Raw genomic sequence first — 25275 nt, forward strand, 5'->3', positions numbered from 1 at the left:
TTCACAATGCTGTGCAATTTCACTCAGTGTTCAGTTGTGTGAACTGCCAGTGAGGCAAAAAAAAATACAAAGCGTATAGGGGGTAAAATTTATTAGCGTCACCCTGAGGAGTTCAATGCAGAGTTGAATCTTGGTAACATTTGGGCACAATAGGTACCTTGTCAGCAACAGTGAGTTAGAGCAGTAACACGCTACGTAAAGAGCTGCACCTCACTGGACTCATTGGCAAAGCAGCTTTACAGCTGTCTTCAGCACAACATTGTGCCTTAGGCACTGCTTGCCAATTCCAATATTTCAGTGGCACTGGCTCCATTAATTTTAAGCATGAGTTTAAGTCTCCGTTGACTGAGAGTTACTTACAAACCTGAGAAATCAAATTTGGAGTGTTCATGTTGAAAACCGATATTCTGAAGGTATATCATTTATGACAACAGATAAAATAACACGACTATACCCAAGGTCACAAATTTCCTTCTATTTCAATTATTATCGATTTAAAACAGGACAAAAACCAATTGGGTCTTGTTACTTCACTGGCAAATCACCATGCTGTTGATAAGGTGATCTTATCATTAGGTTTAATTATTAACTGTAGATTTGTTCACATCTGTTGCCTTGGTTAATTTCCACTACTCAATGACCTTATGACTTTCACAGACAGTAGAAAATAAAAGTAGTAAAGCTGTCTATCACAAGGTCATTTGCAACTATAGCTCTTGTCTTGTAATAGTTTCCTGCTGGCTTGCTGACATTATGAACTCAAGATAAAATTGTTTTCTTCAGATTCTATATATTTTGCTTGTCAGTTGCAATAACTAGCAGTGGACCCTAGTTGACATTTTACTTAAAGAAATATATATTATTTATCACCCAAAAGCATTTGTTAGATTTTAATGGCCTTTACATAGCAAGAGAACCAATTTTTTTTTTATATATACATAGATGCTCAAATGCTCAAAGACAAGGAACCGTACAGCATAGGAACAGGTTTTTACAGCTTACAGTGATGTGCCATATTAGTGAACAAATGCCCAGCTAAATTAATTCCTTCCATCAATTTCAACTTTTACTGCATGCAAATAGCTTTTAATTCCAAATCTCAGCTTGGAATTAGTATATTATTTTTGATAACTCTCCAACAAAAAAGTTTGCACGAGTTGCCATTTAAACAGGTACTTAAAACAACTATCCAGCAACAAAGCTTTCAAATACCACAAGGAGGTTGGTGTCCACAATTAATGAAAAAGGAAGAAACTGCAGATGTTAGAATTCAAACAAGGACACGATGCTCAGTTTGCAACTGTGGAAGAAGTCAGTTAATGTTTCAGATCACTGACCTTACATTAAAACTGAAAAAAAAACACCTGACTTCTAACTTGAATTGCCAGACAGGAGGCAAATTGGTTTATTACTGGTAAATTGGTTTAAATATACCCAATGACTTGACCTGCACAGCCATCTGTGGCAATGAATTCTATAGATTAACCACCCTCTGGCTAAAATCATTTTTCCTAATCTGCATTCTAAATAGACATGCCTGTAATCTTGTTGTCTGGTCCTAGATTCACCCACTATAGGAAACCACCCTTCCACATCCTCTCTATTCAGACTCCAAATATTCAATAGGTTTCAATGGGAACATCCCCCTGCCCCCAATTCTTCTAAATTCCAGCAAATACAGGCCCAGAGCCATCAAACACTCCTCATATGTTAAACCTTATATTCCTGGGATCATTGTCAACAACCTCCTCTGGATCTCTCCAATGTCAGCACGTCCTTTCTTAGAAAAAGGGCCCAAATACAGATCAGAATACTCCAAGTGCAGTCTGACTAATGCCTTATAAAGCATCAGCATTGCATCTTTAATTTTGTATTCTAGTCCTCTCCAAATGAATGCTGTGGTGATATCACATGTCACGTGTAAGAACGTGACTGGACAGAGTCGGGAGCATGCGCAGAAATGACAGAATGATCCAGAAACTGCATGTTAAAGATGTGCTTCCAGTTTGTTGTTGTAAATAAACGTTCTAGTTTTAATTCTTCCAGAATATGGTTTGTTCTCAGTAACCCATGGTACGTGTAAAGAACACAACATGGTGTCAGAAGTCGGTTTGGAAGAATAATTCGTTTTGCTAACACGGGAGAAGCGAAGATAACCAAAAAAAGAGCATGAACTTTTTCGTTGATTGCTAACAGCTTTAACAATGGAAGTTTTGCAACCCCCATCAATGCTTCAGCTGACTGGAAACATAGCTGAAAACTGGAAAAGATTTAAACAGCGTTTTGAAATTTATTTATCAGTGATTGGAGCAGAAAATAAAACGGAAAATACGAAAGCAGCGATCCTACTCCACGTAATAGAGGATGACGCAATTGAGGTACATAACCATTTTACTTTTGAAAATGGAGATAATTTGAATCTAAAAGCGATATTTGACAAATTTGACGCATTTTGAATACCAAAGTGTAATGCAACATATCAGCACTTTAAAACTTCTCATATGTCGGCAGAGACCTGGTCAAAAGATTGATCGATTTGTTACGGAGTTGAGAAACCACAGTAAAAGATGTGAGTTTGCAGAGCTTACAGACTATCTCATTAAAGGCAGAATTGTTTCCGGCATTCTGGATAATGATTTGAGAGAAAGACTGTTAGAACAAGATTTGAATTTGGAAAAAGCTGTGGCACTCTGCAAAGCTTCTGGACCATAATGTCACAGGCTAAAGAGCTTTTTATTGAGAGTGGCTGCATAGACGCTGTAAAGCGCGAACATATCAGAAAAAAATAATGCAGCGACAACAGAACTGACAGAGAACAAGACGTCATCTGAAAGAAAAAAATACTTTGTGATCGCTCTAGGCGGGAGCACCGACCTAAAAAGTGTCCAGCATATTGGAAAATGTGCAACAACTGTGGTAAGAGTAATTATTTTTCACACTGTTGCAGAGTAGAAAGGAAATAAAACATGTAAATGCAGTGCTTAAAAACGAACGGAGTTTTATATAGATGTGCTTTGTGAAAACAAAGTAAGAATGACTGGACTATGCCACTGCAAGTGAACCAAAACTATATTCTGTTTAAACTTGATACTGGAGCACAAGTAAATGTTCTTGCAGAATCTGTGTTTAATGCATTAAAGCCTAGACCAAAGTTACATCAGACAAATATAAAAGTGACTGGGTATTCAGATGCAGACATTCCAGTTAAAGGAGCATGTGTGGCAAAAGTATCACACAAAAATATGGTGCACAAGCTTTCATTTGTGATGGTGCCAAAAAATGTACAGTCAATACTGGGTTTATCTGCCTGTGAGAGACTGAATTTGGTAAAAAGAGTCTTAGTTCTGGACAGTGATACAGTGGACAGAGGCCAAACTTGCCGGTACAGTACAATACGGATCTGAAGCTAGAGAGACAAGAATCAGGATCCAACTGAAGAAGAGAAAGCACAAGTGAAGGAATTGGAAGTTTTATTGAAATGAAGTCTCAGCATAAAAAAAATTACACAGTTAATGAATGAATTGCAGTTTCTTCTCAAAGATCTTTAAGAAAGAGCCAACTGCAGAGTTTCAGTTAACTGATGCAGACCAGACGAAAAAAAAGGAAATAACAACGAAACACAAGAACTGTGTGAACCACTTAGAAGGTCTACTCGTGTTCGTAGACTGATAGAGATATATTAAATTATGCATTTGTTTTGATTAACGTTGCTAATTGTTTTTTTTAAGGAAAGGAAGATGTGGTGATATCATGTGTAAGACTGTGATTGGACAGAATCGGGAGCATGCGCAGAAATGACAGAATGATCTAGAAACTGTATGTTAAAGATGTGCTTGCTGTTGTAAATAAACATTCTAGTTTTAATTCTTCCAGAATATGGTTTGTTCTTAGTAACCCACAGTATGTGTAAAGAACACAACAAATGCTGACATTGCATTTGCCTTCCTTTCCACTGATTCAAACTGCAAGTTATTTTTTTAGGCATTCACAATATAACAAAGAAAAACAATAGAATAAATGAAAAACTACAAAGACTGACAAGCAACCAATGTGCAAAAAACAAACTCTGCAAATACAAATAATAAAGTAAATAAATACTGAAAACACGAGTTGCAGGATCCTTGAAATTGAGTCCATAGGTTGTGTTCAATGATCAGTTCAGTGTTGCGGTGAGTGAAGTTACACATGTTGGTTCAGGAGCCTGAAGGTTAAGGGGTAACATTTGTTCCTGAACCTGAAGATGTGGGACACAATGCTCCTGTACTTTTCTCAAGAAGATGCTTAACAGGTATGACAGCATCAATAGTATTTTGTTTCCACCTGAAAAGTCATGGATCGATACATACAAGTTGCAAACTGTCCACCAAAAGGCAGGAAAAAGGGCTAATAAGTGATTATGAAATTAATGAAACACTCACTTTTCTCAGTTGTATTTTACAAAGGTTTAATGGTACAAGATATCTGCACTTCTATAAAATCTTAATTCTAAACATACAATTAGTGGGAAATCCCCAAATGTCCTCCATTTCTGCACCAAGAGACATGGGAATGAATATAGGCCAATTATTAAAGTATTAAAGTATTTTGGTCAATAAGTTGAATTTTGCTAATAACTGGAAAGTGTTCAATCAATACAACCACCTACTGACTGAATTTACTGCAATTCCAGCTGCTCAGCGCTCCTAAAATCACAAACAGATTTTCAAACACAGCAGGAAACAGTCGTTTTCTGATGTTTTTTTGCTTTAAACAAAAAAAAATAAAATTATCCCTGGTGAGGGCTGTGTTACTTCTTTAAGTATGATTCTGTGGCACAAGTTCAATCACATTAACATCCAAAGATTTGTCTGATCACAGGTTAATAATGTGTTTAATGGGCACGGAAAACTTGAAATTTTAATTTTTGTACTTGATGTGAATTCAACACCACTCTCAAATCCCAATTCGATACAATGACTTGTGTCTCTTCTTTTGCAGTTCAATGAGACTGGCAGGAAAATTTCAGCACAACTTTGGCTGTATGGACAAAGTTCAAAGTTCCAAACAGTTCAAAGTAAATTTATCAAAGTACATATGTCACCATATATAAATGAGATTCACTTGCTTGCAAACATAATAAATATAAGACACAGAATAAGAATTAATGAAAGACCACATCCAACAGGACTGACAACGACCAATGTGCAAAAACAAAAGGGGAGAAAAATGATAAATAAGCAATAAATATTGAGAAAATGAGATGAAAAGTCATTGAAACTGGGTCCACAGGTTATGGGAACAATTCAGTGATGGAGGCAAATGAAGTTGAGTGAAGTTAATCCACTTTGGTTCAAGAGCCTGGTGTGGGTCCTGAGGCTACTGTAGCTTCTGCCTGACACAGCAACAAGAAGAGAGCACGGCCTGAATGGAGGGTGACCTTGATGACACGTGCTGCTTTCCTGCAACAACACTCAGTGTTGACATCTTCAATGGTGGGAAGGGCTTCATCTCTGATGGAGTGGGCCATATCCACTGGAATTTCCATACGAGTTTCTATACCAGGGCGTGATGCAACCAATATTGTCTCCACATCTATAAAGTTGTCAAAGTTTTAGGAAACGTGCTGAATCTTCAAATTTCTAAGAAAGTAGAGGTTTTCTTTGTAATGGCATTTACACGCTAGACCCAGGAGAGATCCTCTTTTAAAACAGATGAATTTAAATTTGCTGAACCTCTCCACCTATGATCCCCCCAATGAGGACCTCTGGGTCCCTCCTCCTGAAGTTAATGATTAGCTCCTTTATCTTGCTGACATTGAGTAGAGAGGTTGTTGTGTGGTACCACTCAACCAAATTTTCAATCTCCCTCCAAATACCAACTCATCACCACCTTTGATTCAGCCATCGACAGTTGTGTCATCAGCAAACTTAAATATGGCATTAGAGCTGTGCTTAGCCTCAGTCTTAAGTATATACTGTAGTGAATAGAGCAATGGGCTAAATATACCGCCTTGTGGTGCAGATTCAGATACATCCCCAAACTTTGCCAAATAAGAAAGTCCCTTACTCTGTGCACTCACTTCGAACAGAATAAACATATCCATTCTGGTACAACTGCCAATAGCCACACAATGACAAACATCACCAATGACTGCTCAATCTCATTTGTCTCTGCAGAAGGAGATGGCTTTTCAGTAGTATACTGCAGATGTTAGCAATTGGAAATTTAAAAAAATCAGGAAGTGTTTTTGTTGCCATTGATGCTGTATGATCTAAATATGCCAGGCATTTTGATTTCAGGTTGCCATTCACATTCAACTCCAATGACTAGACACCTAAGTGATACAATACATGCTGTCTTTTGAGGCTAGTTAAAAATAGCAACACTAGGCTGATTAAGTGAAGGCAAAATTTACTTTATCACTGCAATGTACAATAAGCAATGCTATCATTTCAATGAGCTGTTTAAAAAATTATCACATGGTCATAAGTACACATATGCCATGATATAATTTCCCAAAAATACAGCTAAATCTGCCCATGTCCCAGTCACTATTAAATCGACTGACATCCAAAGAATTAACCTAGTCATTATTCCATTGCAATAAATGGAAACAATGCAGTTGCAACTACTTCAACACCGAGCAAGCAATGAAACAGATGGAGATCATAGAAGTTTTTTTTGTTATACCAATGGGGAAAATAAAGTCTTTGAATGGCAGTCATGCAGGCTAAAAAAAAATGATTAAATCAAGTTTATGGAAGAGAGGATAAGAGGTGACAGAACAGGTTGGCAATACCAATTCACCTACTAACCTTAGCCGTTTGTCTGGTTAGTCACTCCTCCGCATTCCGTCCCTGGTCTAGTTTCCCCCAGTAGTTCACACACTGAACTCCCATTCAGCAGTTCTTGGGAGTTCAACATTTACTCATCCCAACAGTAAAACAAAAGGGAAAAAAATAAAATCGCTAGCTTGGCTAATCAAAACAATCCCTTCAGTTAGCGTGCTCTACTGATTTATAACTCAAAAATAAGGATTCTAAATACATTCCATATAGTTTCATTTATTTTCACTCACATTGTTACATCAGTTTGTAGACAGCAGAATGGCCCCAAAAGACTCAAGGGACATTTTGGGGTGTCTTAAAATAATGCCTGGGTTAGTGAGAGCAGGCGCATTACACCTTACGCAGGCAACACCACAGGTGGGGAGACATTCTTTTATATTCAACTGAGCACGCAGGCACTGATCTACGGGTTTAACTAAGGCATTTGTTGTGGAATAAAACTGTAGGATGTCAGGCAACACACATCAAAGTTGCTGGTGAACGCAGCAGGCCAGGCAGCATCTATAGGAAGAGGCGCAGTCGACGTTTCAGGTCTGTTTAAGCATGTTTCAATTCTATTTTATTGAAAGCTAAAGACAAAGTGTGTTGTGGAGAAAGCCTCTGTATATTTGTAGATTTTTATACATATATTTGTTTTCATTTGTCTATTTGTAAATAATACTTTTTGGGCAGCTTTTGAACTTTTTTTCCACCTGGCACCAAATAAAACCCCTTGCACTAACGTGCTGTTGCAGCTTACCGTTCGTTTCCCCCCAACTGGTGAACGCGCTTACCCACACGCGATAGAGAGGTGTGACAATAGGAGTACCCGCCCGGAGATGGAGACGGACACACACACACACACACACACACCTGGGCAATGTCTAAAAGGTAGAAAAAGACAGTCTTTGGATAAGTTGCATGAATACCAGCATCCGCCTTAATATCAAGCTGAGTTCAGTCAGACCTGTTGGTAGGCGATACCAACCTATGCATGACTACAATCAGGAGTCTAAATGGAAAGAGATACTGTACTGAACTCCAGCCTATACTTTGTTAGTCCATCCATTAAAACCCTATTAAAAGCCATTATATTTGTAGCTTTCCTATCAGGGAGTACTTGGTTTTGAGTAATTTCAATTAAGCCATAAAGGTATGACAAAGGCATGATCACTGACACATTAAATAGCTTTGCTTAAGGACACTTGTATTCTATTGGCAACGTTTACCTTAATATCTTTAGCAATCCTGCCACACTCAAGAATTAATCATTTTATTAAGAGATACAGCTCACGAAAACATAACATTGGCTTTTTAGGACAGACTTACCACAGGTGAATCCAATTCAAATTCCTTAAATTCAAATCAGGCTGGTGTTTTTGACAACATTCTTGTTTAAAATTCAGAACAGAATCAACAATAAATTCTGTATACTTCACCCCGAAATACCTTCAAAGTTATTTTTATTTAAACATAATTGATGCACAATTTCAGCTCAGTTCAACTTAGCTGAAATACATTCCCAACTTTTTCGCACTTTGGCAACTGTTTACAGTGGAAACTTTATTCCAGAGTGAACACAGAGGGTAATAAAATCTCTAGTGTAAAACCACTGTTGTCCTTAGGAACTGGGAGCCAGTGTTCCACTCCCTGCTGTGTTGTAAATCAGTACCTATTTAAGGGCCTCCTATTAATTATGCGCATGCAATCCAAGCTTCAACGCTGAATTAAATAAATCTTACTTTTGTTCCATGGTCTCTCATGGCAGTTAATCTTATCTGACTCGACTAGAATCATTACAACTTATCGTATGTATTCTCCCACTCTCGCTTGTCAACACTGATTTTTGACTAAGTAGATAGCCTTTTCCCTCCAGCTGACATTTCACGAGTTAAAAGTCTCTTCTACACAGTAGCAGAAGCTGCAGTTTATCAGACTTTCTCCTCTGAAAGTCACACGTTGAAGAGAAGGCTCTACCTTAGATGTGTCAGACCCCAGTGTCAAGGGCATAGGGGGAGAAAAACATAACCCACGACAGTGCAAAGGAATAAATGACACAAAGAAACCAGAAAAATACATTCAGGATAAATTTCAAAAGCACATTTTTAGCAAGACAATTCCTTCTAGTTTAAAAAAAAAGTCAGAAAATCACATCAACCATGAACTAATTTTCCATTCTTCACATAGACGAAGAAAATGATAGAATGATAGATGCCGGAGTGGGAAGGGGTGGTGAAGAGCAGAAGCAGCCAACGTAGAAAGAGTACAGTTATTAAATCTCACAAGCTACAAGTGATACCCAGCATCCAGCACAGAGGAGGTCATTGACTGCAAACTCAACTTAATGGTCTCAAGTAAACAGGATGGGGTTGTCAAGTTATGCAGGCTAGAGACTGCCATAATGCAAGTGTAGTGATTTTAACTAGGTCAGAAGGTTAGCCTGGACACTTCCCTAGAGGAAACTGTACTATTACAGAAAAAGCCAAGACAACACAGGGAAAAGACAGTCACCTGAAGTCAACATCAGGCACCCTAAATTAGAAGCACATTATAATCTGTTGCTTGAAAGGCTGGCAAAGCACAACCAAAGCAGCTAAGTATATAAAATTTTTTTTAGCAAAATGTTAGCCCAATCCAAACCGACTATGTAGGACTGATTCTGAAATTGGACAGGTGCAGATGTCAAAATTATAAATTACTGTAAGCATAAACATTCAAAAAGCTACAAGGTAAGGAAAAGTGAGTGTCTGCAGAGCGGGAATGCGTGGAGAGAACTGGAGCCTTTTCTTTAACGACTTTATACACCAGTTTTTAAAAAATGAGATGGGCCTATCAGGATTTATCTGTATAGCGGGAGATTGCCTGGGTTATTAGTAACTAGGGTTAATAAGCAAGGGTCAATAAAAATTAAGTGGGGTTTGAACACAGGGGTCATTATGTGACTGGATGGTGTTAAGAGTAGTCAGGCTTTGACTGAAATGGCACAGGCCTGAACTTAAATTTAAGTTAGAGGTATAACAGGCTTGGTAATTCAGGAAGTGGAATGCTCCACCTGTGAGTTGGGGGATTTCAGTGTGCCCAACGGTTTCCCTGGTGATGGCATCTGCAGCAAGTGCAGCCAACTTCAGCTCCTGACTAACAAGGTCAAGGAATTGGAGCTGGAGCTGAATGTACTCAGGACTTCTTAGATGAGAGTTTTACTGATGTGGTCACACCCAGAGTGCAGGCTTCAGATGACAGGCAGGTAAGGGGAGTAAGCAGTCAGGGCAGGGCTCCCTTGTAGCCATTCACTTCAGCCACAAGTATACCACTTTGGATACAGCTGGGGTGGCAGAGAAACAAGAATGACCTATCAGGACACGGCAGCGGCTGCTAGGCCAGTGGCACTCCGTGGCTCAGCAGGGAAGGGTAGTCAAGCAGAGCGATAGTGATAGGAGACTCAATAGATAAAGGGGAAGGACAGCCAATCCTGTAGCTGTGAAAACGAAGCCAGGATGATGTGTTGCCTCACAGATACTAGGGTCCAGGACGTCTCAGAGCGGCTGCATAAGATTCTCAAGAGGGAAGGTGAGCAGCCGAAGATTGTAATGCACATTGGAACTAATGACACGGGTAGAAAAGGGAAACAAAAAAGGTTTTGCGCAGCACGTATGGGGAGTTAGGGAAAAGGCTGAAGGACAGGACCAAGGTAGTAATCTTTGGATTATTCCCAGTGCCACATGCTAGTCAGGGTAGGAACAGGATGGATGGTACAGATGAAATGATACTGAGGAAGTGATGTAGGGGTCAGGTATGACCTGTACAAGAAGGACAGGTTATTTCCAAACCCAAGGGGATCCTTGTGGGCAAGTTTGCTAGAGCTGTTAGGGAGGGTTTAAATTAAATTGGCAGGGGTTTGGAAACTACAGTGTTAGCACTGAGCATGGAACAGTTGGTATACGAGTCAATGCATTGTGTAGTGCGACTGTGAGGAAGAACAGGCAGGTGATAGGTGAAAACTGCAGTCAGTGGGGTGAGAAGTGTAACGTGGGAGCAAAATCAAAAGCAGTGATAAATTCAGGACTGAAGGTGTTATACTTGAATTCATGCAGTATATGAAATAAGGCAGTGATCATGTAGCACAGTTAGACTGTGGCAGGTATGACATTGTGGACATCAGTCATAGCTGGGAGCTTAACATTCAAGGATACACTTTGTTTCAAAAAAAAAAGGACAGGCAAGTAGGTAGAGGAGGTGGGATGGTTCTGTTGGTATAAAATGAAATCAAATCTTTAGAAAGAGATGACATTGGATCAGAAGATGTAAAGTCTTTATGGACAGAGTTAAGAAACTACAGGAGTAAAAAGACCCTGATGGGAGTTATATACAGTCACCTAACAGTAGCCAGGATGTGGGATACAAATTTCAATGGGAAATAGAAAAGACATATAATAGAGGGCAATGTTATTATAGTAATGGGGATTTCAATATGCAGGTAGATTGGGGAAAAAAAAAATCAGCTTGGTGCTAGATCCCAAGAAAGGAAATTTATAGAATGCATATGAGATGGGTTTTTAGAGCAGCTTGTGGTTGAGCCCACTGGGGGAAAAGGCAATTCTGGAATAGGGGTTGTGTAATGAACTTGATGTGATTAAAGGTACCCAGAGAAGGCAATGATCAGAATATGATAGAATGATCCCTGCAATTTGAGAGGGAGGAAATAAAGTCAGATGTAACAGTATTACAGTGGAGTAAAGGAAATTACAGACACATAACAGAGGAGCTGTCCAACATTGACTGGAATGGTAAAAGACGCGAGTGGATATTAGATCATTGGAAAGTGACGCTGGAGAGGTAGTAATGAGAGACAAAGAAATGGCAGACAAACATTTCATGTCAGTCTTCATTGTAGAAGACACTAGTAGTATACCAGAAATGTGAGTGTCAGGGGGCAGAAGTGAGTGTAGTTGCTGATGCTAAGGAGAAGGTGTTTAGCAAGCTGAAAAGTCTGAAAGTAGACGTCACCTGGACCAGATGGGCCACACCCCAGGGTTCTGGAAATGATAGCTGAAGAGATTGTGAAGGCACTAATGATCTTTCAAGAATCATTAGATTCTGGAATGGCTCTGGAAAACTGCAAATGTCACTCCACTCTTCAAGGGAGGGAGGCAGAACAAAGGAAATTGTAGGCCAGTTAGCTTTATTTCAGTGGTTGGGCAGATGCTGAGAGTCTAATTACAGATGAAGTTTCAGGGTGTTTGGAAGCTCATGATAAAGTAGGCCAAATGCAGCAAATCTTGCCTGACAAATCTGTTGGAATTCTTTGAGGAATTAACAGGCAGGATAGGCAAAGGAGAGTTCATGGATGTTGTGTACTTGTATTTCCAGGAAGCCTTTGACAAGATGCTACACATGAGGCTGCTTCAGAGCTTGTGACATTACTGGAAAGCTACTAGCATAGACAGAAGATTGGCTCACTGGCAGGAGGCAAAGAGCAAGAAGAAAGGGTCAGCTCTGATGACAAGTGTCGTTCCATAGCAGTCAGTATTGGGATCGCTTCTTGTCACATTATATGTCAATGATTTGGACAATGGAATTAGCGGCTTCCTGGCCAAGTCTACAGACAGTAGAAGGATAGGCAGAGAGGCAGGTATTGTTGAGGAAGCAGGGAGTCTGCAGATGGACTTGGACAAATTAGGAGAATGGGCAACGTGGCAGATGGAATATAATTAAGGAAATGTATGGCGATAGACTTTGATAGAAGGAATAAAGGTGTAGACTACTTTCTCAACGGGGAGAAAATTCAAAAAATCTGAGATGCAAAGGGATTTGGATTCCCTAAAGGTTAACTTGCAGGTTAAGCCAGTGGCAAGGAATGCAAATGCAAAGTCATCAATAATTTTGAGCGGACTAGAATACAAGATCAGGATGTGATGCTGAGACTTTAAAAGGCATTGGTCAGACTGTACTTAGGAGTATTGTGAGCAGTTTTAGGCCCCTTATCGAAGAAAAGATGTGCTAGCATTGGAGAGGGTCCAGAGAAGATTCACCAGAATTAATCCAGGAATGAAAGGATTTGATGGCTCTGGGCCTGTACCCACTGGCATTCAAAAGTATGGGGGGGGGGTGGGTGGGGAAGAAAAAGGAAGAGTTCATTGAATCCTATTGAATATTGAAAGATTTAGATGGAGTGGATGTTTCTTCTAGTGGATAAGTAGAGCATAGCCTCAAAATAGAGGGGCATCCATTCAGAACAGAGATGAGAAGGAATTACTTCAGCCAGAGGTGGTGCATCTGTGGAATTCATTATTACTACAGCTGTGGAGGTCAAGTCACTGAGTATATTTAAAGCAAAGTTTGACAGGTTCTTGATTAGTCACTGTCAGAGGTTACAGGGAGAAGACAAGAGAATGGGGTTGAGAGAGATAACATTAGCTATGATTGAATAGTAGACCACACTCGATGGGCCAAGTGGCCTAATTCTGCTCCTATGTCTTATGGTCTAGCCAGTAAAAAAATACACAAGTAAACAGTAGAATATGGGTCATAGCCCAGCGATGAATACCCTCTTAAAAATTAAATCTGAAATAGAGGTGAACAGGAAACTCCACAGAACCGGACCACACAGTTTATAAAATTTGACAAACAAATTTGTGATGTAATATTGGCAATCAGAAAGCCATCGTAATTCTAGTAGCAATGCTTACAACGACACTAAAGATGCAGTTTCTCCAGGTAAAAATCAAGCTATTAATTGATACCAGCTAAATAAAGATTCACTATTGCAAGAGCAAGTCAAGTTCTCCAGGCTCAAGTATAGTATGTAGTCACACAGTGTATGCTCAAATAAGAATGAAATTTTATACAGTCATACTGCATGGAAGCAAGCTCTTCAGCCTAACTTCTATTCCATTCCTATCCAAGTGATTCTTAAATATTTTATTATACACCCCCCTCGATTAACATTTCTGACAGCATTCCCAGTGTGGAAAAAAAATGGCCATCAGATCGCCTTTAAATCTTTACCCTCTTACCTTAAACCTGTCCTACTCCCAACCCTTGGAACCATATAACTCAATTTGTATCCCTCAATTTTCTAAATCTCCACAAATTCACCCTTCAGTCTCCTGTGTTGAAGTGAATACAATCCCAGCTTAACCAGTTTCCTCTTATAATTAAATCCTTCAATTCCAGGCAACATTCTGCTGAATCTCTTCTGCATTCTACTGGTACATTGTTCCAGAAGTACAGAGGCCACTGTACACCATACTTAAAAACAGACACACAAGAGACTCCAGATAGTGGAAATCTGGATCAGTATACAAAATACTGGAAGAACTCAGTGGGTCAGGCTATTGAGGAAATTGAGCAGTTGGGCTGAGACCCTTCATCAGAACAAAACTTCAGCTACTCATTTCCCTTCATAGATGTGGTATGAACTAGAGTGGCTAAAGAGTACTACAGCATAGAAACAGGCTCTCTGACTTAAGAGGTGCAGTCGACGTTTCAGGCCGAGACCCTTCGTCAGGACTAACTGAAGGAAGAGTGAGTAAGGGATTTGAAAGCTGGAGGGGGAGGGGGAGATGCAAAATGATAGGAGAAGACAGGAGGGGGAGGGATGGAGCCGAGAGCTGGACAGGTGATAGTCAGAAGGGGATACGAGAGGATCATGGGACAGGAGGTCCGGGAAGAAAGACGGGGGGGGGGGGTGACCCAGAGGATGGGCAAGAGGTATATTCAGAGGGACAGAGGGAGAAAAAGGAGAGTGAGAGAAAGAATGTGTGCATAAAAAAGAGTAACAGATGGGGTACGAGGGGGAGGTGGGGCCTAGCGGAAGTTAGAGAAGTCAATGTTCATGCCATCAGGTTGGAGGGAGTCCCATGATCCTCTCGTATCCCCTTCTGCCTATCACCTGTCCAGCTCTCGGCTCCATCCCTCCCCCTCCTGTCTTCTCCTATCATTTTGCATCTCCCCCTCCCCCTCCAGCTTTCAAATCCCTTACTCACTCTTCCTTCAGTTAGTCCTGACGAAGGGTCTCGGCCTGAAACGTCGACTGCACTTCTTCCTATAGATGCTGCCTGGCCTGCTGCGTTCACCAGCAACTTTGATGTGTGTTGCTTGAATTTCCAGCATCTGCAGAATTCCTGTTGTTCTCTGACTTAAGATGTAGCCTGGCCCACTGAATTCCTCCAGCAGGTGTGGAACAATACTTCAAATGCAATATAACCAGTTTTAGACTCTTGCTTTTTGCACAGAAGAAACACCAGTTGGTTAAACAGAATTATAAAATGACAAATGAAATATGAACTAGTGGATTTAATAATGATAAGTTTTGTCAATGTACAAGCATTAGGGCCAAAATTGACCCAGGTTTGCAAACACAAAAGGCAGAGGAGCACTCAATGGAACATACAAGTTGATAGTAAATCTTCAGTAACAGAAGTAGGCAATGAAGAATGCTGCTTTCAGAGTATGAGAAGGCATAGTAGTGATAAGAACCAACTCCTGTATCCTTATTAGTATTGCTATATTATTGTCACATGTACCAAGATACAGTGAAAGGCTTGTATGTCCCATCTAGATAAATTCCATTCACAAGTCATTTGAGGGAACAGAAAAGGAAAACAATGCAGAATTATAATATTATAGTTTCTGAGGAAGTGTAATGCAGGTAGACAAGTGCAAGAACCACAATGAAGAAGACAGGAAGATCTGGAGTTCATCTTTTAGAAAAATCAAGGGTTATTCAGAGTCTGATAGCAGCAGGAAGCAGCTGTCCGAGTCTGATGGTACATACTCTAAAGCTTCTACATCTCCTGCCCAACAGAGGAGGGGAGGAGAGAATGACCTAGGTGGGAAGGATCCCTAATTACATTGGATGCTTTCAGAGGCAGTGAGAGATGTAGATGGATTAATGGATGGGAGACTGGTTTTCATTCAATGGATGGGAGTCTGGGCTGTGTTTACAACACTGCAAATACTTGCAGTCTTGGGCACAGGTGTCATGCTATGCCAAGCCCAGCCCAACTATGATGCATTCAAATAGGATTCTTCCTACAGGACATCTGGTAAAATTAGTAGGAATCATCAGGGACATTTCAAATTTCCTTAGCCTTCTGAAGTGGAGGTGCTGATGTGCTTTGATTCAACTTTTTAAATCTTTACCAACAGCATTCCATTCCAATGGCAGTCCAGCTGGCACAAAACTGAAAAGATAGCAAAGCAGTGCCTTGTGAAATACTTAATAGATGGTTCATGAAAGGAAAAAAGAAACACCATAACCAAAAGAGATCAGGAGAAGCATTGCTATTCACATCTGTTTCCAGTTGGCACATACAGTACTCAGTTATTTCTGTTTCACATTTGGACTTTTAACTTAGCATGTTCAATTACATTAAAGTACTATATAAATGCTGAGATCATAACCTACTGAGCTTGAATGAATCACAAGAAAGGAAAAGGTAACTACGGAAGAGGTGAGGTTACTAATTGGAAGGGAGAGGCTCAGTCAAGATAGACTTTAAAAGACTCGCCCATTCTTTTTGAAAGAATTCAACTATATATACCAATTAGCTTATCCTTAGATTTATTCTCAATTTCAGCTGCCTACCTTTGAAAGTGCATTCAAACTGAAACTCCATTTCTAGGAGTAGCAGTAAACTTACAAAAAAAAATTCAGTGTTTAAACACTAATGATAGTCCCAAAGTCCACAACTTGCACTACTGATGGAAATACTGAAAATACATGGCCACTTACTTCCCTGCCATACACCCAGTTGGATCACTCACCTACAATTAATCAGCTCTATCTACTTACACGTGGTTAATTTTTAAGAATAAATTTGATATTCCTGTTGTGCAAATGGCAGTAGTTTTAAGGTTCCTACTCAATATCCTCACCTCTGGCCATTAACTTAAAATTACATCCAGATACTGATAAAATGTTTCCACAAGAAAATATTCCAAATGCACTCAAATGGGTCAAACCAGAAGTCTGATATTTCCAGGCAATATGCACACATTTGACCTCAAGCACACTTCACTACTGGATCAGACACTAGGTTCAACATAGCAGACATTGATTGCAAAACGCCAAAGGAAAAAAAAAACTGTTTCTTACTCTGATGCCCAGATTAACTGCATAATTTGCATCAACAAACTCATGGGATATTTTGACAAAATCTTGAAACATTGCCAAACTTGGAATAGTCCAAGCAAGGGCTTCAAAATTCAAAATAAAGTAATTAAAGCAACAATGCTTGCTTACTACCATGGGTACCATCTCAATCTTTGAATGCTGGTACGTTACACTAATTGCTCAAAGAGAATTATTAGTCATAGAGACCTATAGCACAAAAACAGGCCTTTTGGCCCATCTAGTCTATGCTGCACTATTATGCCTACTCCCATCAACAATCGCTTTGATATATATTTACATATACATAGACCTGTGAAGTTAAGTGGCACGAGCTTGTTTAAAAAAAAAGTCTGGCTTGTGATTGTACTGTGAATAAAAACTAATGTGTTTTGATCTTGGTAATGGTGTGATTCTCTGACAATGTATAGCTGGGGCAAAGAGCAAAATGATTTTTTGGCTTTGTTTCTTTTAGTAAGATCTATATAATTCTTCAATAAAAATATGCTGCACCGTGAGGGACAACATACCAGAAACATTATACTCAAAATAATTTGAGACACGACACAAGCACAACAGGGAACAGGAGACTTTGAGATTATTCTTACTTTCTTTTCCCTCTGGGTTTTATGTCTAGGCCTGTTGCAAACTAATTGATAAAGACCAATCGCTGTTTAGTCAAGTTATTATTTTCATGTATTGTTACTACAAGGGTGATAATAATGTGAACGAGCTTGTCTTTCCATCCCCCATCAAATACCTCTGACCTCCTATCCATTTTGAGTGAAACTCCAAGCTTCTTCCCTCTGCCATGTGATTCTTAAATGGCTATCGAACCCATGGACACTACCTCACTTTATAATACTTCTGTTTTTGTAAGTTTTTAATTTAACTATTTAACATTCATACTGCAATTGATTTACTTATTGCTTTTCCTCTAGATTTAGCAGTACAATGCAATACATAAGTTAACAAATTTCACGACGTATGCCAGTGATATTAAATCCGATTCTTAAAAATATGTACTTCTCACTACTGAAGTAACAGCAAATCTCTAAAAGGAATTGGATTATATACCTGAAGCAGACAAAACATGAAGCTACAGCAAAAGCACTGGAGGTTGATGGATAGGCACTTGCAAGAGAAGGCACAGGTGTAATGTAGAAAATATCTTTTCTCCATCTAATGACTAAATATGATCCTAAATTGCACCAAGCTCAAGACAAACACAATCCATTATACCAGACCAGCAGTTCCCAACATTTTGAATGTTGACATAATCAACAAGGCAACAACTTGTTCACACTCTCTAAATTCACTCCCACACTCGATTTTTGCTTTTATGCACACTTTAGCAAATTTTTGATTATTTTTCCAAGTTCATTAAGCCACTGTGATTTTTGTTGTTTCTATCCAAATCAAAGAAGTCACACACCCCAGACTGGGAAATACTATGTTAAACTTTTGAGTAGAGAGAGAGAGAGATGCCTCACACCAAAGGATTATACAAACATGTCAGCATTGATATTTTTACTAAATTCTAGTGAGAAAATTCCACATGACTATACAGCCCATGATGGTAGTTTCAACTGGTAAAACAAACTTTGATAAACTGCAAATATATAATATACATGAAATTCTAACAGCAAGGAACCACCTGAGTAGATGACATTGTACCTGGTTAATACAGAATCTAAATTCCAACAACAAAGTATTTCACTGCATTGTAATCATATGAACACTGATGTCAAGCCACAAAAAGGAGACAGGTTAAATAATTAGAAGCTGGTCAGTGGCTCAGCCAAGCCATGAACTGAAAAAAAAGGACTGACAGGTCAAGTACAAAAACTTAAGATATTAAAGCCCTAGAGATCTGAAAATATAGCTGTCACTAGTAGGGTGAAGCAACATAATTGAAGGAATAGAGTTGGAGATACAGGATTTCTGAAAGCCTGCAGAGCTGAAAAGTGTAATAATGCAAAGATTCAAAATCCTGAAGGACATTAAACTCAAGTACAAGAAATTGGTGAACAGCAAAACAACACAGGATGAGGTAAATTGAAATACTGTTAGGCCATGGGCCAGTTTTAGGTGACAAGTGAGATGCTCAACTTAAAATTGTCACTTCAACAAGATAACAAAGGCACAGATAAAGAGGCCAAGACAGGAACAGAACATAAAGTAGAAACATACTGTGGTTTGGGAAGCTCAACAGGCACAAAGAGTCTTGTTTAGCAAAAGAGTAATCAGGGAAGCAGATGGAATCAACAAGAAGAAAAATAGTTTGTGGCAATTGAATCATCCTAGATCTCTCCGATGTTTAGGTGAATTGCAACTCATCTACACTGACAGCTTGACAATGCAGAGCTGGCAGGAAGGAGGAAGAAGGTGTCAAGAGATTGCTCACTCCAATCTAATTACAACGAACTGTGAAGGAGATCAAGAGTTGGGTGTCATCTACACATACCCTTTACTAACAGTTTTTGAAAAAGTGATATAATATGCAGACTATCAAAGAGGGTCAATGACAGACACAAGAGCAGACAAACTGTGCAAGCCCGAAGTAATTTAAGGTACAGGAAACTAAAATAAGCATGATAGGATAACTATTAGCAACAAGTAAAACAGTAGCCAAAGCTTCAAAGCTAAAGTAGGCATGACATTGTTCACTTAATTTATGGGACTACTACACGCAGCAGGAACCGAAGGGTGTATTTCAATCCTAGAATACATGCCTGACAGCATTAAATGCCGTTGTAAATGCAGCACACGTAAAAGTTTTTCCAAACACACATTAAAGATTTACCCGACCCTCCGGGGGGGGGGGGAGGAACCCAGATGCTCACTGAACTTAAAGCAGTAGCGTGCCTATATGTGAAAACACCTTGATCTCCATTCTGTCTTCCAAAATGCGAAGATAATTTATTGGTTGACACCCCTCGAAAAAGTAGCAGAACTCGTGCGACCAACATTATAAATTATAATCTCTGTGCCCACCTCCCCCGCTTGCACAGGCTGGCTGAAGCTATTGATTTTGGGCTTCAAACTCTATCATCAGGGTACAGTGGATTGCTCGTCCGATGCCCCGCTCTACTCCCTGCCCCTGTTCACTCTGACTCTCCCCTACTCCTCCAGAAGCGGCCAGCGGACGGCGACAACCGCCCTCCCCACGATCAATTTCCCGTCAACTTAAGACTCCTCGCCGAGAGTCTGGGAGGAGTGGAAATGATGCAAAAAGAAAAATCCACCGCAGTAAAGTGAAATAAATAAGACAAAGAGGGAGGAAGGCCTAGTCACCGACAACTGGGCTGGGTGCTTCCCTCTGATGGCCCCCACCCCTACCCCGGCTCGACGGTGACCCAAGAGGCGAGGCTCCAAGCTACTGGGCTCAGCCGCCATGTTCCCGCACCGAGTGAGCGACCCGGGCCCCCCGCTCCACCCGCCGCACTCACCTTCGCCACTCCTGCTCCGGCCGCGATCCGCCACCCATCCACCGGCGACGCCAGGCTGTGGGATCCGCCAAGCTTCCTATTGCAGGGAAGGGGCTGCAGGAGTCAGTCCGCGGCTCCTTGCTCCGTTCCGCCTTCGCCGACTCTCCCTCGGGCTCGGCCTACCTTCCACATAAACACCGAAGGCACGGCTCAGCGGCAACCGGCGCCCTCCGCAGGCCACGTCCCCGCTCAGCAACCTCCCTGCCTACCAACCGATCCTCCTCCAATCCGACATCCCTCCAATCCGATGGCGCAACTCCGAACCTCTCCTCCAATCCGCTCCCTCCTCCGCTTTATTCCTTCCTCTAATTCGATGACCCCTCTAATCCAAACATTCCTCCAAATCCAATCCTTCCCTCCAATCCAGGCACTCCGCCAATCATATCACTCTAATCTGATCCCTCCTCCAATCGAAAGGACGTCCAATCTGATCACTCTAACCCGATCCCTCTTCCAATCTAAGTAACTCTTCCTCCAATCGAAACCTTCCTCCAATCCAATCACTCCAGTTCGAAATTCCTACAATCTACTCCTGACTTTGATCCCTTCAATTCGGAATTGGTCTAATTAGATCACTCCTATTCAATACATTTGGGTTTGTAATGTGCTGTGCTTTCAGCAACAAACAAACTACTAGATCATGGGTACTAGCCTCTGTAGTATCCAAACAATAGAAAATCCGCGGATACTGGAAATCCGAGCAACACTCACAAAGTGCTGGAGGAACTCAGTAGGCCATGCAGCATCTATGGGGAAAAAGGTACAGTCGACGTTTCGGGCTGAAACCCTTCCGAAGGACTGGAGAGAAAAAGCTGAGGAGTAGATTTAAAAGGTGGGGGGAGGGGAGAGAGAACCACCAGGTGATAGGTGAAACATGGAGGGGGGTGGTTGAAGTAAAGAGCTTTATACTGTATACTTCATTGTCGCCAAACAATTGATACTAGAACGTACAATCATCACAGCAATATTTGATTCTGCGCTTCCTGCTCCCTGGATTACAAATCGATAGTAAATATTAAAAATTTAAATTATAAATCATAAATAGAAAATAGAAAAATGGAAAGTAAGGTAGTGCAAAAAAAAACGAGCGGCAGGTCCGGATATTTGGAGGGTACGGCCCAGATCCGGGTCAGGATCCGTTCAGCAGTCTTATCACAGTTGGAAAGAAGCTGTTCCCAAATCTCACCGTGCGAGTCTTCAAGCTCCTGAGCCTTCTCCCAGAGGGAAGAGGGACGAAAAGTGTGTGGGCCGGGTGGGTCGTGGCCTTGATTATCCTGGCAGCACTGCTCCGACAGCCTGCGGTGTAAAGTGAGTCCAAGGGTGGAAGATTGATTGGTGTGGGAAGTTGATTGGAGAGGTGAGGTGAGAGGGGGAAAAGGGCATGGGAAATGGAAAAGAGGGGGGTTGGGGGTCATTGCCAGAAGTTTAAGAAATCGATGTTCATGCCATCAGCTTAGCGAGTACCCAGATATAAGGTGTTGTTCCTTCAAATCAAGTGTGGCCTCATCATGACAGTGGAGGAGGCCATAGATGGACATATTAAAAGATCCAAGACATCTTCAAGGAGCATGGCCTCGGAAAGGCGGCATCGATTATTAAGGACTCCACCCAGGACATACCCTCTTCTCATTGCTACCATCAGGAATTGAATTGAATTGACTTTATTTCTTACATCCTTCACATACATGAAAAGTAAAAATCTTTATGTTACGTCTCCATCTAAATGTGCAATGTGCAATCATAGTAATTTATAAAATATAGAACAGTCGGTGTAATATAGAGTACACTCAAATCAGCGTGAGTTCATCAGCCTGATGGCCTGGTGGAAGAAGCTGTCCCAGAGCCTGTTGATCCTGGCTTTTATGCTGCAGTACCGCTTCCCAGATGGTCGCAGATAGAATAGAATAGATTGGAGTTGGGATGACTTGGGTCCCCAATGATCCTACGGGCCCTTTTTACACACCTGTCCTTGTAAATGTCCTGAATAGTGGGAAGTTCACAACTACAGATGCGCTGGGCTGTCTGCACCACTCTGTGCAGAGTCCTGCGATTAGTGGAGGTACAGTTCCCATACCAGGCAGTGATGCAGCCAGTCAGGATGCTCTCAATTGTGCCCCTGTAGAAAGTTATTTGGATTTGGGGCCCATACCAAACTTCCTCAACTGTCCGAGGTGACAGAGGCACTGTTGTGCCTTTTTCACCACACAGCTGGTGTGTACAGACCACGTGAGGTCCTCGGTGATGTGGATACCAAGGAACTTGAAGTTCTTTACCCTCTCAACCCCAGATCCATTGATGTCAACAGGGGTTAGCCCATCTCCATTCCTCCTGTAATCCACAACCAGCTCCTTTGTTTTTCTGACATTGGGGGAGAGGTGGTTTTCTTAACGCCACTGTGTCAGAGAGATGATTTCTTCCCTGTAGGCCACCTGGTTATTGTTTGAGATAAGGCCAATCAAGGTAGTGTCATCAGCAAATTTAATTAGCAGATTGGAGCTGTGGGTGGCGACACAGTCATGGGTATACAGGGAGTAAAGGAGGAGACTCTACGCAGTCCTGAGGGGCTCCTGTATTGAGAGTCAGAGAGGTGGAGGTGAGGGAGCCCACTCTTACAACTTGCCGGCAATCTGACAGGAAATCCAGGATCCAGCTGCACAAGGCAGGGTCAAGGCCGAGGTCTCTGAGCTTCCTGTCAAGCCTGGATGGAACTATGGTGTTGAATGCTGGACTATAGTCCAAGAACAGCATTCTTACATAAACATCCTTCTTCTCCAGATGTGTAAGGATCGTATGTAGAGCAGTGGCTATTGCATCATCTATCGATGGGTTGTGTTGGTAGGTGAATGGTAGGGGGTCCATTTTGGGTGGTAGCAAGCTGCAGGTGTAATCCTTGACCGGCCTCTCAAAGCATTTGAAACATAGAAACATAGAAAACCTACAGCACAATACAGGCCCTTCAGCCCACAAAGCTGTGCCGAACATGTCCTTACCTGAGAAATTACCTAGGGTTACCCATAGCCCTCTATTTTTCTAAGCATGTACCTATCCAGAAGTCTCTTCAAAGACCCTATTGTATCTGCCTCCACCACTGCTGTCGGCACCCCATTCCACACTCTCATCACTCTCTGCGTAAAAAACTTACCCCTGACAGCTTCTCTGTACCTACTTCCCAGCACCTTAAAACTGTGCCCTCTCGTGCTAGCCATTTCAGCCCTGGGATAAAAGCCTCTGACTATCCACACAATCAATGCTTCTCATCGTCTTAAACACCTCAACAGGTCACCTCTCATCCTCCGTCGCTCCAAGGAGAAAAGGCCAAGTTCGCTCAACCTATTCTCATAAGGCATACTCCCTAATCCAGGCAACATCCTTGTAAATCTCCTCCGCACCCTTATAGTTTCCACATCCTTCCCGTAGTGAGGCGACCAGAACTGAGCACAGTACTCCAAGTGGGGTCTGACCAGGGTCCTATATAGCTGCAACATTACCTCCCAGCTCTTAAACTCAATCCCACAATTGATGAAGGCCAATGTACCGTATGCCTTCTTAACCACAGAGTCAACTTGTGCAGCAGCTTTGAGTATCCTATGGACTTGAATCCCAAGATCCCTCTGATCCTCCACACTGCCAAGAGTCTTACCATTAATACTATATTCTGCCATCATATTTGACCTACCAAAATGAACCACCTCACACTTATCTGGGTTGAACTCCATCTGCCACTCCTCAGCCCAGTTTTGCATCCTATCAATGTCCCGTTGTAACCTCTGACACCCCTCCACACTATCCACAACACCCCCAACCTTTGACTCATCAGCAAATTTACTATCCCATCCCTCCACTTCTTCATCCAGGTCATTTATAAAAATCATGAAGAGTAGGGGTCCCAGAACAGATCCCTGAGGCACACCACTGGTCACTGACCTCCATGCAGAATATGACCTGTCCACAACCACTCTTTGACTTCTGTGGGCAAGTCAATTCTGGATCCACAAAGCAATGTCCCCTCGGATCCCACGCCTCCTTACTTTCTCAATAAGCCTTGCTTATTACTGAGGTGAGTGCGACTGGATGCCAGTCGTTCAGACATGTTGCCTTGGTCTTTTTTGGTACAGGGACAATGGTGGATAATTTGAAGCAGGAGGACACTCTACACTGGGAGAGGGAGAGATTAAAAATACCAGTAAACACACCTGTCTGTTGTGCTGCGCACATCCCGAGTACTCGCCCTGGGTTGCTGTCCGGTCCCGCAGCCTTGCGACTGTCCACTCGTTGGAAACATCTACGTACCTCAGCCTCAGAGATGACCAGGTTGCAGGATGAAGGAAGTACAGAAGCCTGAAAGCACACACTCAGCGAATCAGGAACAATTTCTTCCCCTCTGCTGTCTGATTTCTAAATGGACAATGAACCCATGAACTTTTTTTATATATTAGTTCTGTTTTTGAACTATTTTTAATCTATTCAATATACATACTGTAATTGATTTACTTGGTTATTTATTCATTCGTATTTCTTTCTATATTATCATGTATTGTACTGCTGCTGCTAAGTTAACAAATTTCATGACATATGCCAGTGATATTAAACCTGATTCTGATTCTGAACTGGCTTACTCATAGTAGACAGAGGGTAGTGGTTGAAAGGTCCTATTCTAGCTGGAGGCCTTTGATTAGTGGTATTCTGCAGGGATCTGGAACTGGGACCTCTGCTATTCGTGGTGCATATAAATGACCTGGATTAAAATGAAGATGAGTGGGTTTGTAAGATTGCAATGATAAGAAGATTGGTGTTGTAGTGGATAATGTAGATTACAAAGAATTTGCAAATAATACAGCATTTGCAGATATAGGCAGAGAAATGA

General features: G+C 41.3%; 1 protein-coding gene across 2 annotated transcripts in view; it reads right to left on the reverse strand.

Moving 5' to 3' along the window:
* zmynd11 (zinc finger, MYND-type containing 11) overlaps nucleotides 1–20618 on the reverse strand; it is a 166158-nt gene extending 145540 nt beyond the window's left edge. The window contains exon 1 of one of the 2 annotated variants that reach the window (XM_063044400.1): nucleotides 20373–20618. In XM_063044400.1, coding sequence (XP_062900470.1) covers nucleotides 20373–20410 — 38 coding nt within the window. In that variant the 5' untranslated portion in view covers nucleotides 20411–20618. The remainder of the gene's footprint in view (nucleotides 1–20372) is intronic. The other variant, XM_063044399.1, reaches the window with a different exon arrangement.
* Between the last annotated feature and the right edge of the window lie 4657 nt (nucleotides 20619–25275).

This window comes from Mobula hypostoma, chromosome 3 (genome assembly GCF_963921235.1).
Source record: "Mobula hypostoma chromosome 3, sMobHyp1.1, whole genome shotgun sequence".
Lineage (NCBI taxonomy): Eukaryota > Metazoa > Chordata > Chondrichthyes > Myliobatiformes > Myliobatidae > Mobula > Mobula hypostoma.